The sequence below is a fragment of the Xenopus laevis genome, chromosome 8L (genome assembly GCF_017654675.1).
Source record: "Xenopus laevis strain J_2021 chromosome 8L, Xenopus_laevis_v10.1, whole genome shotgun sequence".
Lineage (NCBI taxonomy): Eukaryota > Metazoa > Chordata > Amphibia > Anura > Pipidae > Xenopus > Xenopus laevis.
In genome coordinates this window covers 77,845,334-77,860,703 of record NC_054385.1, presented here as the reverse complement: position 1 = coordinate 77,860,703, position 15,370 = coordinate 77,845,334, and the positions used below count along the sequence as shown (strand labels likewise).

Genomic DNA, 15,370 nt, shown 5'->3' with positions numbered 1-15,370 from the left:
TGACAAAATACTAGTGGAAGCATTCATCTTAATTATTTTATATTGTCCTTTTCTTGTCACATTTCAGTTCATTCCTATAAGTTTGCATTGCAAATATAGGTTAAGCCTTTGAAAACATATTTCCATATTTGCATACACCTGTGCTCTTACACAGTCTCCTACATTCTTGTACACTCACCCATTCTTTAAAATATCTAAAGATATTTCCTTCCCATCACACTGCTTCTGGGTAGGGTTGCCACCATTTCTGGAAAAAATGCCAGGCTTACTATATTTTTCCCCTTTTAACGATATTGGCATCAAGCATCATTTTTACTAGCCCGGCCAGTAATATATTGTCCACATGGCAACCATTCTACTGGGTCTATTTGCTATAACTGTTGAAAGAATTGATGATGATCCTAGTGTACCGAACTCCATATTTGTCCACATAAGCATTTTGCACTTCAGTGTTGTCCAGCACCAGGCTTGAATGTTTTTAATAATATAACCAATCATAGCTATGTTTAAAGTCTGTTCTACTGTCCAATATACTGATTCAATAAACCCCAATACATTGTATTATTAAAGAAAACTAAATTTTAAGCAACTTTCCAAAATACACAAATTAACATGTTATCTGTAATTGCTGTTGAATGCAGTATCTGTCTAGTTGTTTATCTCTACATTACTGACTGACCCTTGAAACAATGTTCAGAGGCCAACTGATTAACAGACCTGGGGGAAAAAAGTGATTTTTTTTCCCTTATATTTCATGAGTCAGAACAAGAAAAAAGAAAGGTATAAACAAATACTATTTTTCCAATGGTACATATTTTGTTTCATTTGGGAATCTAGATAGCCAAAATTCTCCCTGAAATCCCTGATTGGTGTAAACTAAAATAATGGAACTATAATACTTAAAGGCTACTAAAAGCATTCAATTAAAATAAACAAAGTACACCAATTGGATTTTTTCCCCATCAATTTGGATTTGTGCAATTTTTAGTTACCAGTAAAAGATAATGTTTTATTACAGAAAAAAAGAGAACAATTTTCAAAAACTAAAATTATTTGCTTAAAATGGATTCTATCTGTTTTTGGTTTAAAAAGAATTGGCTTGTGATGCAAAACCAATAACATAAATAATAAAGACAGGGAATACATCTAAAATATGTTCATTGGGCATATATCCGTTGCAAACTACATTATCATGTATGATTAAGAGGCAGATTCATCAAAATGTAAGTTTAGAGCTTAATAAATAAAAACTCGCTCATGTTTTGTTCATTGAGGTTTTTTTCCTATGGGGTTTTTAGAGCCGTATTTATCATATCATAGAGTTCTAACTTTCACCCATTGATAAATACAATTCTAAAACTCCCATAGGAATGAATGGGTGAGTTTTTGTTTATTAAGCTCTAAATGGGCAGATTTATCAAAGGTCGAATTTCAAATTTCTGTGAATTTGTTTTTACTCTCATAAACTCGAATTGGAGGTTATTTAAGAAAATATTACAAAATCTAATATTTGATAGAATAGTCCCGACCCGAAAATTCGAATTGAATCGAGTTTTCACCCTGAAAAAAACTCGAATGTCATGAAGGCAATTAACATATTCAAATGGATCAACTGAACTCTGCCATTGACTTGTAAATTAACTCAGCAGGTTTTAGGTGGCGAATATTTGAATTAGAACTGGAGGTGTGATAAATCTCACATCCTAATTTACATTCGTATTGGGGGATTAAAACTTGAATGTGTGCATTTTGACACCAAAAAACTATGTGAAATTCGAATTTACTATTTGACCCTTAATAAATCTCCCTTGTAATTTCGAAGTAATTTTTGGATACTTCAACCATGGAATAAGCTGAATTCGACTTTGTTTCGAAGCGAAAAAATCGAAGTACTGTCTCTTTAAAAAAGTTTGACTTTGACACTTCGCCATATTAAACCTGCCGAATTGCTGTTTTGAGTGTTTGGGCAAGTTTTGAGAAATCAAAGAATTTTTGGTAAAATCGTACAATTGAATTGTTCGATTCGAAGGATTTCATCGTACAATTTTAAAAGTACTTTGAATGTCGAACTACCCTTTTCGATGGTCGAATGTCGAAATTTTTTGCACTTCGAAATTCGACCCTTGATAAATCTGCCCCTAGATGTCACTCTAAAGTTTAGAATACAATTTTATTATTATCAAAGAAAGGCTTATCGTCAGACATAGTTACAGATTGATATTCAGTGTAATATGGTCATACCCACATTAAACACCAGCAAATATGATTGAGTCTGAGGTTGAAAAATAAAATAATTCTTATATAAATATTTAATTATATGTGTGCTATCACATGTCTTAAGGGGATAGGAAAGTATCATTTCTGGGGCTATTTTAATAACTCCTTTTCCCCAAGCTGTACTAGAATTGGTGTTGCTGTGTTCTAAATGCCTAAGATAAATACTTATTGTTTTTGTGGCAGTTTTGACCGTACTTTGTAAATGTTAAATGTATTAAGTGCGTTATCTTAAAAATATGTTAGAACCAAATATTTTTTCATATTTTATGAAACGTGAGTGCTTTGCATTTTAATAGATGTATGCAAAGCCCATCACTTGTATTTCTAAATGCAAATATTGTAGACTACATAAAACCAAAAAGGGATTTTGCTTTGCTTTTTCTTCTGAGCTTGAAGCCTATTTGCATGCTAAACAGCCAGAGAAACTGATGTCTTGTCGTTTAGACAGTTTCCATTGAAACAAAAGATGAATCTGTTGTCTTATGTAAAATACCAGCATGATACTCTTTATTACAATTTATATGTGTTCGATCTCTTAAATGGAATGCTTGAAGCCTGGAGATTTCCAGATAGGGGTCTAATAAGTCTAATAAAACCACAATTAAAAATGAAATAAATTGTTTTTCCACCAACATGGATTTATACCAGTTTATTTACCATCAAGTGTTGATTCTGTAGCGTTTTACTCATCACAATATTTTTATTGTTGTCAAACTGCACAAAATGGTCTTCTGACTTTTTTGAATTGTGCTCTGTTGGAATGTTGCAAATGCCAGAACTGCTGCTTTTACATGGTTTTCATCTGGAAACAAGCACAATAATGTTTCCTGGGGAGAACTGGCAGGCATAAAGCCCCGTAATCTTTATGTCAGCATGAAAGGAGAATATTTACTTTCTAAATGGTCAGTGCCTAGACCTCAGCCGTGTGAATGTCCTGCTCAATTTTATAGTAATTATAGCTGGGATGTTGGGGGAAGTCTGGCGTGGCTTTTCCTCAGAGAGATTGCACAACGCTTGCATTTAGTCAGAGTAGTGTTCCCGATTTATTGTGCCAGTATGCAACTATGAGATCAATGTTGTTGTTTTTTTGGGTAAGGGGTGACAAGCCCTCCTTCAGGATAAACAAGTACAGTAAGTACAGTATTGATGTTTAAAACAAAGAAAACCTGCCCCTAATCCTGAATGAGGCTTGATTGGTGCCTTGCCTTGTGCATTTTCTCAAAGAGAGGCTTGAATAACTGTTCAACAAGTTTGTGAGTCCAACTGTAGGTTAAATATTGTGTTACGGCCAGAAAAACATTTTACGTGCAATATGGAAACCCTTTTCCATTGTTAATACATTACAACATGCTACCAGATCACCATGAAGAACGAATGTTTATTGGGGCTGTTAACTTTACTAGGAAAAGGAGAAACATTATTAAAAGGTGTTTACATACAAAAACATGATACATTTCAATTCTTGTTCAGCTGTTATTCAAGCATCAGTCAAGCCTAACCCTGGATTAGGGGCATGTTTTCTTTTCTGGCTTAAAGTGGCCATACATTATGATTTCCTCTAGGTATTTTCAGACCTGCACATTCATATTGTTACATGTTTATATTCTTTACATAAGTTTCCTTCACATCCATGGTAATACAGTATTGTTCTGGGTATTGGACATATGCTGTATTTTCATTCTGGAAGATAGTAATATCAGTAAAAATTGGATGTCAGAACCAAACAATTGTATCAATGAATTTCTCTGTGAGATATGTAGGCTTATCCTCGCCATACACTGCCATAATATTTTTACTTTTGTTCAAATATTAATTCCATTTTATATACTCACTGAGTCACTGAGCATTGTGTCAAGCTGAATAAATGGTGTCTTTTATACTGTTCATGTTATGCTTCTAGTTACTCAACTTGACTGCATTTTATTAGGTGCATCTATCATTTATCATGCTAGAACAGTCTCCTATTTTTCTATGGTGTTGCAATAAACTGCACAACTAACATTCTCTTTAACTGTATAAAAATATTTCCATGCATTCAGTTACAACATGGAATTTCATATCAAGCTTTAAAAAAAATCATTAATACTTTTTAATCTTATATAAATTGTTTTGTTCTGAAGTTACTTTTTTCCTCCTACATTAGAATAATATATATATATATATATATATATATATATATATATATATATATATATATATATATATATATATATATATATATGTGTTGGCGCTATATAAATACATGTTAATAATAATATATATATTATTGTTCTTGTTCAATACTTGCCAACGACATCCCCATAATAGAAGTATGTTGGGATGTCGTTGGCAAGTATTGAACCAGGGCTGGGTACTTGGAACTCCACCAGGTTTAAAAGTGTAACAGCAATATATATTATGCGATAACATCCCTTATAATCTATGTTGCAATGTCAGTTGCTGGCCTTTTTGTGAGCTTATATAATAAAAATGCAATCATTTTTGTTTGCAAATTGAAAGATATACAATATTTTTTTGTCTGCAGACGCAAGCTAAAACATTTCTTTGCAGTGTTTTCATTATTTTTCTATCTGGGTTAAAGGGGAGAAACTATTACAGAATCAAAAGGTGTTATGGAAAAAAATGTGACAGATGACCTTTCTTTTTTTTGCTATGTTAATGCTTATACACAGGGAATAGTCGCAATGTGTTACTAAACTACAACATCCCTAGCCTGTGTCTTTCAGTCTGCTGATTTAATGTTTATCTGGGTACTGTACCATGGTGAGGGGAAGCCATCACTAATGATCAATGTTTAAATAAGGGAATTTATAGGGACTATTTATTGAGGCTCTAAAGATTTTTAGCAACATGAGGATAAAAGATAAAATATATATTAGATGTATATTCCAGAGGTAAGATGTTTTTACTTACCTTTTATTAAGGGAATTGCTGAATGAGTTGCATAAACTTAGACCCAGTTAAAAAAAAATGTTTTTGAGATATGAGTAAATTAATGATGAAAGTTCTTTATAAGGTGCATGTGGGTGGAGAGACAATGGAATAAAGTGATTATTCTGTGCAAGATTTTGTGTGAACAAATGTAATACATATATACAATAAAAAAGATCATAATGCAAATCCATTAATTTCTGTTGTGTGGTAGATTTATTATGGTTTCAGTATTTATAATGTACAGTTAGGTCCATAAATATTTGGGCAGAGACAACTTTTTTTCTAATTTTGGTTCTGTACATTACCACGATGAATTTGAATTTTAAATGAAACAACTCAGATGCAGTTGAACTGCAGACTTTCAGCTTTAATTTAGTTGGTTGAACAAAAAGATTGCATAAAAATGTGAGGAACTAAAGCCTTTTTTTTAACACAATCACTTTATTTCAGGGGCTCAAAAGTAATTTTAAAAAAAAAAAAAAACATTTAAAAACTGAAAATAAAATGTTCATCTCTAATACTTGGTTGACTCGCTGTGCCAAAATGCAGGTGTCAAATCAGATGCGATGGAAAATAAGGTAAGCTATAGCAATGTCGGATGGTGTGGCAGCATTCATCCGACACGACTGTCGGATGCAGACGCAGCGTCTGCATTCCGACAGAATGCTGCAACACCATCCGACATTTGACGCCTGTGTTTTGGCGCACCATGTCGGATCTGCCGGAATTGCGTTGAATACACTTGTGTAGTTGTACCCCGAAGCCATCAAATCTTCAATCATGCAAATGCACTTTGGTAATGTTAGGTCTTCAAAATTCCTCTATATATGAAGGTTGCAAACCAGATGCCACTTCTCATGTGGTATTGCTTGTTTAGAGAGTAATTGTTCTCTACTACACCAAAATTTGTATTTGCAGTCGATAAAATGAAAAAACTGCTTTTAAACTTACTAGGGCTGCTGTTTCCTGCCTATTGTAAAGTCCACCTCGTGCCTTGTCCTTAAAGCTTTAGCAGTGGCTATAAGAAGTCATTCACACACACCAAACATCTGCAGTTCCCAACTTTTTGCCATTTGTAATCTAAGATCTTTTTAAAGATAACTTTTAGTATATATATTTAAAGAATGGCTAATTCTAAGCAACTATGCAAGTGGCCTTACTATTTATTTTTTTTATAGTTTTTGAATTATTTGCCTTTTTCTTCTGTCTCTTTCCAGATATCAAATGACCCTTATCTAAAAAAAACAATTGCTCTGTAAGGCTACAAATGTATTGTTCTTGCTACTTTATATTAGTCAACTTTCTATTCAGGACCTCACATATTTATATTTCAGTGTATTACTCAAATCAATGGTTGCTAGGGTAATTTGGATTGCTGGAAATTACAAACTGGAGAAGTGCTAAATAAAAAGCTAAATAACTCAAAAACCACAAATAAAAAAAATAAAAACCAATTGCAAATTGAATCAGAATATCACTCTCTACACCACACTAAGGGGCAGATTTATGAAGGGTCGAATTTCAAGTTTATGTGAGTTTCTAAATACTCCAATCAACGCCCATTAACTCGAAATTTGAAAAAATCAAAATTTATTAAAAAAATTGAATTTTTTTAAAATGGGTGAATAGGATTGAGCTTCGATTCAAGTTTGAATTTGAACTATTCCCTAGTTGAATTACACTAAAATAAATTCGAAATTCGAATTTAAATATTAAAATTTTCAATTCGACCCTTGCTAAATCTGCCCCTAAAAGTTAATGTATAGGTGAACAATCCCTTTGAAGAACCTGGGATAGATTAATCATTCCTTATGTAGATGGTGTTCTAATAAGATCAGAATTAAAATTAATGTTAGGACAATGACACATGGTGCTATTTTACGCCAGCGTTTTGTCTCGGCTACAAAATTCCCTGCCATAGGCAATTCTGGGATTTGTCTCTGATTTGCAATGGCTCAAGAATGCCATTATATGCATCTTTGAGACATTACGGGGCATATTTATCAAGGGTAGAATTTGAAAAACTTCAAAATTTGAATTCAAAAAGACCTACCGAAATGAAGTCAAAGTTTTTTGGTTTTTTTTGCCCAAATAGGTTTGTTTTCGATCGAATAGGTCCATATTTGGCCAAATTAGAATTGTAAGAATCAAAGTAATAGCAAATTCGACCGAATTCGAATCAACGTTTTTCCCAAAAAAAATCAAAGTTTTCAAAGTCCACCAATTGACTCCAAATAGGATCTAAGAGTTAGATGACAAATGGTCGGTCGAATTTTTAAAGAGACCGTTCATGATAAATTTCAATATTCGAATTTTCTAATTTTTTTTAAATTCAAATCTAATTTGGACTATTTCCTAGTTGAAGTACATGCGTGTAATGTCTCATGCATGTGCATAATGAGCAAAAGCTCTGGCTCTATTCTCAGTGCCACAACATGGCTACCAGTACCAGGAGCTCCCTTGCAGTGTGGTGGATTAGCACTTTTGGAGGTAGAGGTGGGGCACTAAAAAAAAAAAAACATAAAACTATTATTTCCCCAAACCCAGCGGCCATCCTTGCCTCTTCGCCACCTGAGGCGGCCTTCCTTTGCTGCCCCCACCCCTCCTCACGGTGCTCACCTTTTCAGCGCTGGAGGGTTAAAAAAACAGAAATTCAGCTCTTAGTTACCAGGAGCGGCATTTTTGCCGCCCCTGGCAACCAGGGGGCGATGCCGCCTGAGGCGAGTGGCTCAACTCGCCCCATTGGTGGAGTGCCCCTGCCCAAACTAGAATGTGGGTGCTATTAGTGGATAAATGCAGTGTCAGACTGGCCCACCGGGATACCAGGAAAACTCCTGGTGGGCCCAGGTGTCTGTGGGCCCTTATGCTGCTAAACATTTGGCCTATTCCATGGTCATTCCCTATTTCTATGAGAACAAAGAGGCTAAATAGATGGAATAATAGATTATAGTATGTAAAGAATAGAGACTAGGAGAACAGAGGTTGAGTGAGGAGAGGAATAATAGTACTGAGTGTGGGCCCCTGGTCTATGGTTCTCTAGTGGGCCCCTGGTCTAAGGATTTTGGGTGGGCCCCTGGTCTCCCAGTCCGACTGTCCGACACTGGATATATGGAGCGAATATCAGCAAAGAAATGCATGCTTTTGTGTTTTATTGTGCCAATCTGCTCAGTGTATCTGCACTCAGGTCCACACCATGCTTGTCAGTGTAGCTACCCACAAAAGCAGATTGGAGCAGACCTCATAAGAAACAGAGCATAATTATATGTCTGTCTGTGCCTTTCTGCGCTGCTGGTTCTGACTCTTGATACAATGTAGTGAAAGGCCCACCTTGATTGTCTGTTCATAAACTGCCTTGTTACATTGATTCACAAGTCAGAGCCACCAGGGTCGCTCTAGAATAATAATTGCATCCAGTAGCAGTTTTGTTTACGAATTACTTTATAAGTATTATAAATGTGTAATGGAAAGTTGCTTAGACGTTTTATTTTTCGGTTTACATTAGTTTTAATGTTTTGTTGAGAGGGTGGGATACAAAATAGCAAGTGGTGTGTGAGCTATTTGGTTGTGTAGTTCCTTATTCCACAGCCTGGCGCCGCACTCCTGTCACTCTGTCAGTGAGTCTCTGTCGGCCGGTAGCTTCTGCTACTTAGCCCGGGCCTTTGCTCGGGCCTCCCCGCCCACCATCTCCAGTTAGTACCGCCATGGCTACAAAGAAGGCCGGTTCCCGCCTTGAGACGGAGATTGAACGCTGCCGCTCTGAATGCCAATGGGACCGGATCCACGAACTCGTCAAGCAGCTCTCTGCCAAGCTCATCTCTAATGGTACGAGGAATTGCAGGAAAGACCCGTGACTCAACCGCGGCCTATTCGGCCTTTCCTAAGCAGCCGACTGATGACGGTGGCAGTAGAGGAAATACGTTTAGCTCTAACACGTAACCCGTTTTCCCCTGAGAGACACGTATGGTTCTCCCGCAGAGTTTCTATCAGTTATCTCTGTGCTCTGCAGGGAGTGCAGGCGTTATTGTAAATACTTTCACTCATGGGGTCTCATACAGCGGGCACTGCTTTCACAATGGGAGGGGGTTGTCTGTAATCCAGTGAGACACTGTCACAGGAAGATTTGGGACCTATGCATTGCTCTCATACAGAGGGCACTGTTCTCACAGAGGGGGTGCTAATACACTGAGCCACTGTCACAGGAAGATTTTATACAGAAGCCTCTGCAGTCATGGTGGGATTTGTGTACAGGCGTTTCAGTCAGGGGGTCTCGTGCAGAGGGTACTTCCCAGGTATCTGACTGAAGAGTTTTGGGCAGAGGGCTGCCGCTTGTTTGCCACGTTTGGGGTCTCAAATAGTAGGCCCCCGGCAGTGTGTCAAGCACTCTGGGTTCTCGCATACAAGAGGGTGTCGCAGTCACTGGGTGGCTCATAAAGAAACCTCAAGTACAAAGCTTAGTATCATTTAGCCAAGTCCTGTGAATTATTGTTCACAAATTGCAACCCTAGGAAGTTACTGAGTTTATAGCTGACACGATTGGGCAAGCAAGTGAACTAACATCCTTATATGTTTCAGAAAACCGGCGCATTACAGGTTTTTCAGGATTAGGTGTAATTTACAGCCAAGTAACCCAACCTGTTGAACTCTCAATTGCACCTAGCCTTGCCACCTGGCCAGCATTGTATCTGCCTGGCCAATAGAAATTATGCTTGATGCCATTGTTATTAATTGGGGGGGGGAAAAATATAGGAGCAGTATATGTTTTCCAGAAAAGTCTGAAACCCTAATTGAGCCGCATGGTTTAAAATCCTGTAAGTAAGAGCTGCTAACAATATGCTCATATCAACAGAATAATGAGCATAGTTGGGAACAATAGCTCATCTATTATCAGCAGGTATAATGATTATTGAATCATTCTATGCTAAGAGTGCACTCTTTCCTGTGATTGTCTTGAGAGAGGTCAGTCGTGTCCCTGAAGGTTGCTACTATCATAGGGGAATTATTGGACACAGGTCACTTGTGTCCCTGGAGGTTGTTACTGTCAAAGGAATGTTGTTTTGCACGTGTCCCTGAGGGTTGTCACTGGGGCGTTCCTGTGTATATGTTTCACTGAGGGGTGTGTGAGAGCAATTCTGTGATAACTGTGGGGTTATATTTGGAGAGCCCACTCCTTTCACTATTAGTATATATATGAGAATATACTGCTGTAATGAAGTCACAGAGATAAAGGCATTACTCTTAATTAGTGCAGCTGACTCTTTATTGTACAAGCGCGGATCTCCAACCAATCTACTTATTGTTTTCTTCTATTGTAAGCAGTTGTTCAGTTAAATTTTAACATTTTTGAATAGTTTTCAAATTAACCTTACCAGTCTTCCTCTTTTGGCCTACAACTGAAATTCTATTTGAATATCAGAATGACTGTGAGGCTTTGTTTTATATTAATAATAATGTCTATATATTACTGCTTTATACTGGCATGAGAACAGACTGGTCAGTAGCATCAGCCCTACTAAGTTTGTCTAGTTGCTCTAACCCATAGCAACTCACGTGATGTAGGATAGAAGTTCCAGACTGGTTTGTCCTCTTTTACCCTTAGTATCTGTGTATATGCCTCATTGAAAACCAGTAAGGTGTGTTCTTCATCTATTTGCTGACTACCAGTATATGAAAAAACACACTGCACAGAAAATGAGATGCTCGTATACGAGACCCATGAATAATAATATACAGTAATAGGATAAAATCCCATATGGGAAATTGCCCACTAGTGTGTCAGATTATCGTGTTTTTAGTGGTGAACCATGTTGATTATCACAGTTTTCAGCAACAGGGAAGTTTTGTGATAAAATGCAAAGCAATTGCCTGACATGATCAGTGTTGTAACTTTGTAGACTTTGTGTAAAGAGGAAGCAGATCTGGACATGATACTACCATAAAACATGCTATATAAGTTGGGTCTCCACGTTCCCTTTTAATAGTGGGGAATTTCTTTCTACAATATAAAATATCAAAAAAATGGGGTGAATCACTGGGCTCTAAACACATTTTTGGATGGCAAGTCTGATTCATTAATTTGATCAGCCTCAGAAACAGTTATGAAACACTGCCCTAAAAGTTATTATTATGGCTCCTGTTTGTCCTATTTGACCTTTTGATGATCTAATGTTTCAGATGGTAAACTGTCTGCAAGGATGCACTATTTTTGTTTGTTTCAGTATAATTTGAAGTACTGAGTTTATGATAAATTCATGCTTTTAATTATTAGATAATGTTTCTGTATTAAAATCAAATTATTTAGTCCTTCTTTTAATTATTTTGTTTACTATGCAGATGATATGGCTGAGCTTCTTCTGGGAGAGGCCAAACTTGAACAGCATCTTAAGGATAACCCCATCAAACAGGGAGCAAGTCCTCGAGGACCATGGCTAAAGCTGACAGATGTCCGCAAGCACCTTACAGCTGCATTGGACAGAGGCAATCTTAAGGTGCCAATATTATCGCTTTTTAAAGCCAACACAAATTACATTTTAAAACTGTTTGAACAAGGAATCTACCATGGTACAAAGATACTGATCCAACAAACATACATGTATAAACATATTTCCTTTTTTGTTTCGTGTTGTTTGTTTCAGGCATAGAACCATGCTTTTCCTACTAGATCTAACACAGTTCACTAGGATGCTTTTTTTTGTTTATAAGATGTATTTCTTTATTTAATTTTGGTCTTTCTCTAAAGCATTTACATATAATTATTTAGTTTATGTAAATCAAGTGTCTACAGAGGTGGGTACTGGACATAATTCATATGCAGGAGAAGCCTCTCATTTAATAATGCAGGCATGGAAAGGTCTCTCTAGTAGTAGTTGGATGAACTTATTTTTGCAGTTTTTAATGTCTTGACCAAAGGACTCTACTTTATGCACTAAATGTAGTAGTTAACTGGTTTTCTTTATTTTACTTGCCATTGTGCTGTATTAACACTTTCATTTTACAAATAAGAGCCAGGGGTAAATGCAGAAAACTGCACATATCATTGCCCATTCAGCAATGAAGAATACAATTAGTTTAATGGGTCTTTGATATGGTATGAAGCCAGAAATTAATGTAGACAGATGCAATGCGTTCACCTTCTCAAACTCACTAACAACAAGCACATGCTTAAAGTCCCCATAGACGCAAAGATCTTTCGTTGGCGAACGATCGATTTCAGTGCAATTTGACCCGTCAAATTATCGTGATTTTTTGTCCGACATCTGTCAGACAATTGATCGGCCAGGTTAAAAAATTGTATCGGTCCCAGTGCAATCTATCTATGCAGGGCCAAGCAGGCAGCTACCCTCAGTTTTCCTGGCAATATCACTTTAAATGGTATTTTTAGTTGATGGACAAATCATACATTTAAACGATTGTTTCGAGATAATCGTGGTCTCAAGATAGAAAGATCTTTTAAAAATCTTTACATCTATGGCCAGCTTTAGAATTGCATTGAAAATCTTGTCTGTCTTCCAATTTTGTGTTGAAAATTAACTTGTGGATGTGAGGGTAGCAGTGAGGATGAAGTCTACTAAGCTCCGCTGGACTTCAATTCTGTACTATGACTGTGGTACTGCAAAGTTTACTGTAATGGCCTAAGTAATTTAATGTTAACTCACTCGTACTCTAGTTTAGTTAAAGGGCAAGTCAACCCCAAAATAGAAAAGTTGCCTAATAACAAAACACAGTTCTAAGCAACTTTGCAATATACATTCATTACAAATGGTCTATGGTTTTTAAGTTATTTGTATATGTATTGGTATTGAAAGCAGTGTTTGTTTAGGCCAGCTGATTAACAGACTTGTCTTTTAAAAGACCTGTCTGTTTAAAAAGTAACAACCAGGAGTAAAGTAAATGCTGCTTTCAATAGCAGTTGTTTTTACAATCAACTTTAAAAACACTGAATATTTGTAATAAATGTATACTGCAAAGAATACTTGCTTATAATTACAGTATGTTTTCTTTTATTAGGCAAATTTTTATTTGGGGGTTGAATTGCCCTTTAACCATCTTGTCAGGCTGGAGCCACACAGGTTGCTAAGATGCCCAGCAGGATATTAACAGGTGTAGCTAGCTTTGTTTAGGAGCCATGTATTTTGTTGAAAGCTTCAGCAGCTTGGGGTGTGTGGGGCCACAGTATATAACAAGTGCACTAAGTGCCAGATGGCTAGCAAGAGCATGTGTAAAAGTAAAAAAACACAAGAAATAGTATTATTACACTTAGCTACACCATGTAAGACATTCAATGCACAAGAGACAAGTCTTCATATAGGCTATTTTTTGCAGCACTGTACCAACAGACCATGACAAGGCTTTTTCTACCAGCTTTCCCAGTCAGGTTTTCCTTGCATTGTTATCATCATCAGGTGCTGCAGGATTTGCTTAACCTTTGCTTAGCAAATTAGCTTTTCATCCTTCATTAACACTATCTTTCAACCTTAATGCCTTTTTACACATATATAATTCTTCAATTTTGCTTACCCACAAAATGAATACTTGAACAACAGATAGTTTATATCAAATTAAGTGGCATATTAAAGAATCTTATCAAACTGGAATATATAATTAAGTAAATATTGTCCTTTTATATCTCTTGCCTTGAACCACCATTTTGTGATGGTCTGTGTGTCCCACAGAGATTACCTGACCAGAAATACTACAGCTCTTAATGTAACAGGAAGAAGTGTGGAAGCAAAAGACAGAACTCTGTTTGTTAATTGGCTCATGTGACCTTACACGTATAGTTTGTTTGGTATGTTTGTGTGCACCGTGAATCGTGTGATCCCAGGGGACAACCCTTATTTTTTTAAATGGCAGTTTTCTATTTAGCACATACTACTAAAAAGAGGCCACCCCTTGAGACTAGAAGAAAAGAACTTTCATTTGAAGCAACGTAGGGGGTTCTTCACAGTCAGGACAGTGAGGTTGTGGAATGCACTGCCGGGTGATGTTGTGATGGCTGATTCAGTTAATGCCTTTAAGAATGGCTTGGATGATTTTTTGGACAGACAGAATATCAAAGGCTATTGTGATACTAAACTCTATAGTTAGTATAGGTATGGGTATATAGAATCACATACTCACATGGTCCTAGTCTGCAAAGTATAACATTCTGTGAAAAGTAACACAGCATTGTTCCTAAAATTTCCATGTTATAGAATACCCTATCAACCAACTCTTATTAGAATGTCTGGGATACTGGATATACAGCACTTGGTATAAAGTAATCTACCGGAAAACAGTTAGATCATAGCTTGTGATTTTTACTATATAGCATCTGAATTGTCCAACTTCCGTAGCAGAGCAATTACAGGTGCCTGATGTGTTTAGAAACTATTGGGTTCATTTTCCAGCATTCCCTAACTTCTAATTAAAAAAATAAATCAGTTAATAAAAATAAATTATATATTTAAATAATTGCACTCTAAGTGCATAACATTTATAAGGGCTATAGTTTCATGGCCAAACCACTGCTGCCTCCCTTAAACTTGGAAATGCAATGCAAGGGTGTTATTCAGTGGCTGAGAATGTGTACTTTAGTGGAGTAGAATGTTTTGACACACTTAACCTTTCTATATGCCACAGGTACTAATGCATTTTTTTCTGCTTGTAGCAAGATTTAATGCAAGAAGCCAACCTGCTAATGGCAAAGCTGAATTATGTTGAAGGTGACTACAGGGAAGCCTTAGATATTTATGCCAGGGTAGGCCTGAATGACCTGCAGCTTGTGGCCTCTCCTGCTTACAAGCTGAGGATGATTGCTGAAGCCTTCTCAACTAAAGGTAGGACTACTGGAGTTGAAACTGAATACTGAGTAATAAGACCAGTTTAAATTGCAAACCCATATCATGGCACATTTAAAGAGGATGTTCACCTTTTACAAAGCCCTACCAGAGTGGCAGATCCTTGCAAAAGAAGAAATGTACACACTGTAATCATTTAAAAACAGTCTGGCTCCTATATCTTAAAATAAGCATTACCCACTCCAGAGTTGACTCAGAGATGCAGAGAATTTGCAGTGGAAAGACAGAGCTTCACTGAATGTTGTGTGATGTTAAGCAGTAATGTGCTTGCCCATTAGTGATGTGCAGGTTTGATAAAAACTCAATCCGCACTCGCTTCCTCC

General features: G+C 36.6%; 1 protein-coding gene across 4 annotated transcripts in view; it reads left to right on the top strand.

The window, feature by feature from the left end:
• The first annotated feature begins 8,578 nt into the window (after nucleotides 1-8,578).
• Nucleotides 8,579-15,370, top strand: part of ttc7b.L (tetratricopeptide repeat domain 7B L homeolog) — a 65,890-nt gene continuing 59,098 nt past the window's right edge. Inside the window, exons 1-3 of one of the 4 annotated variants that reach the window (XM_041571842.1) lie at nucleotides 8,579-9,033; nucleotides 11,542-11,696; nucleotides 14,858-15,026. In XM_041571842.1, coding sequence (XP_041427776.1) covers nucleotides 8,913-9,033; nucleotides 11,542-11,696; nucleotides 14,858-15,026 — 445 coding nt within the window. In that variant the 5' untranslated portion in view covers nucleotides 8,579-8,912. 4 annotated transcript variants of the gene reach the window in all.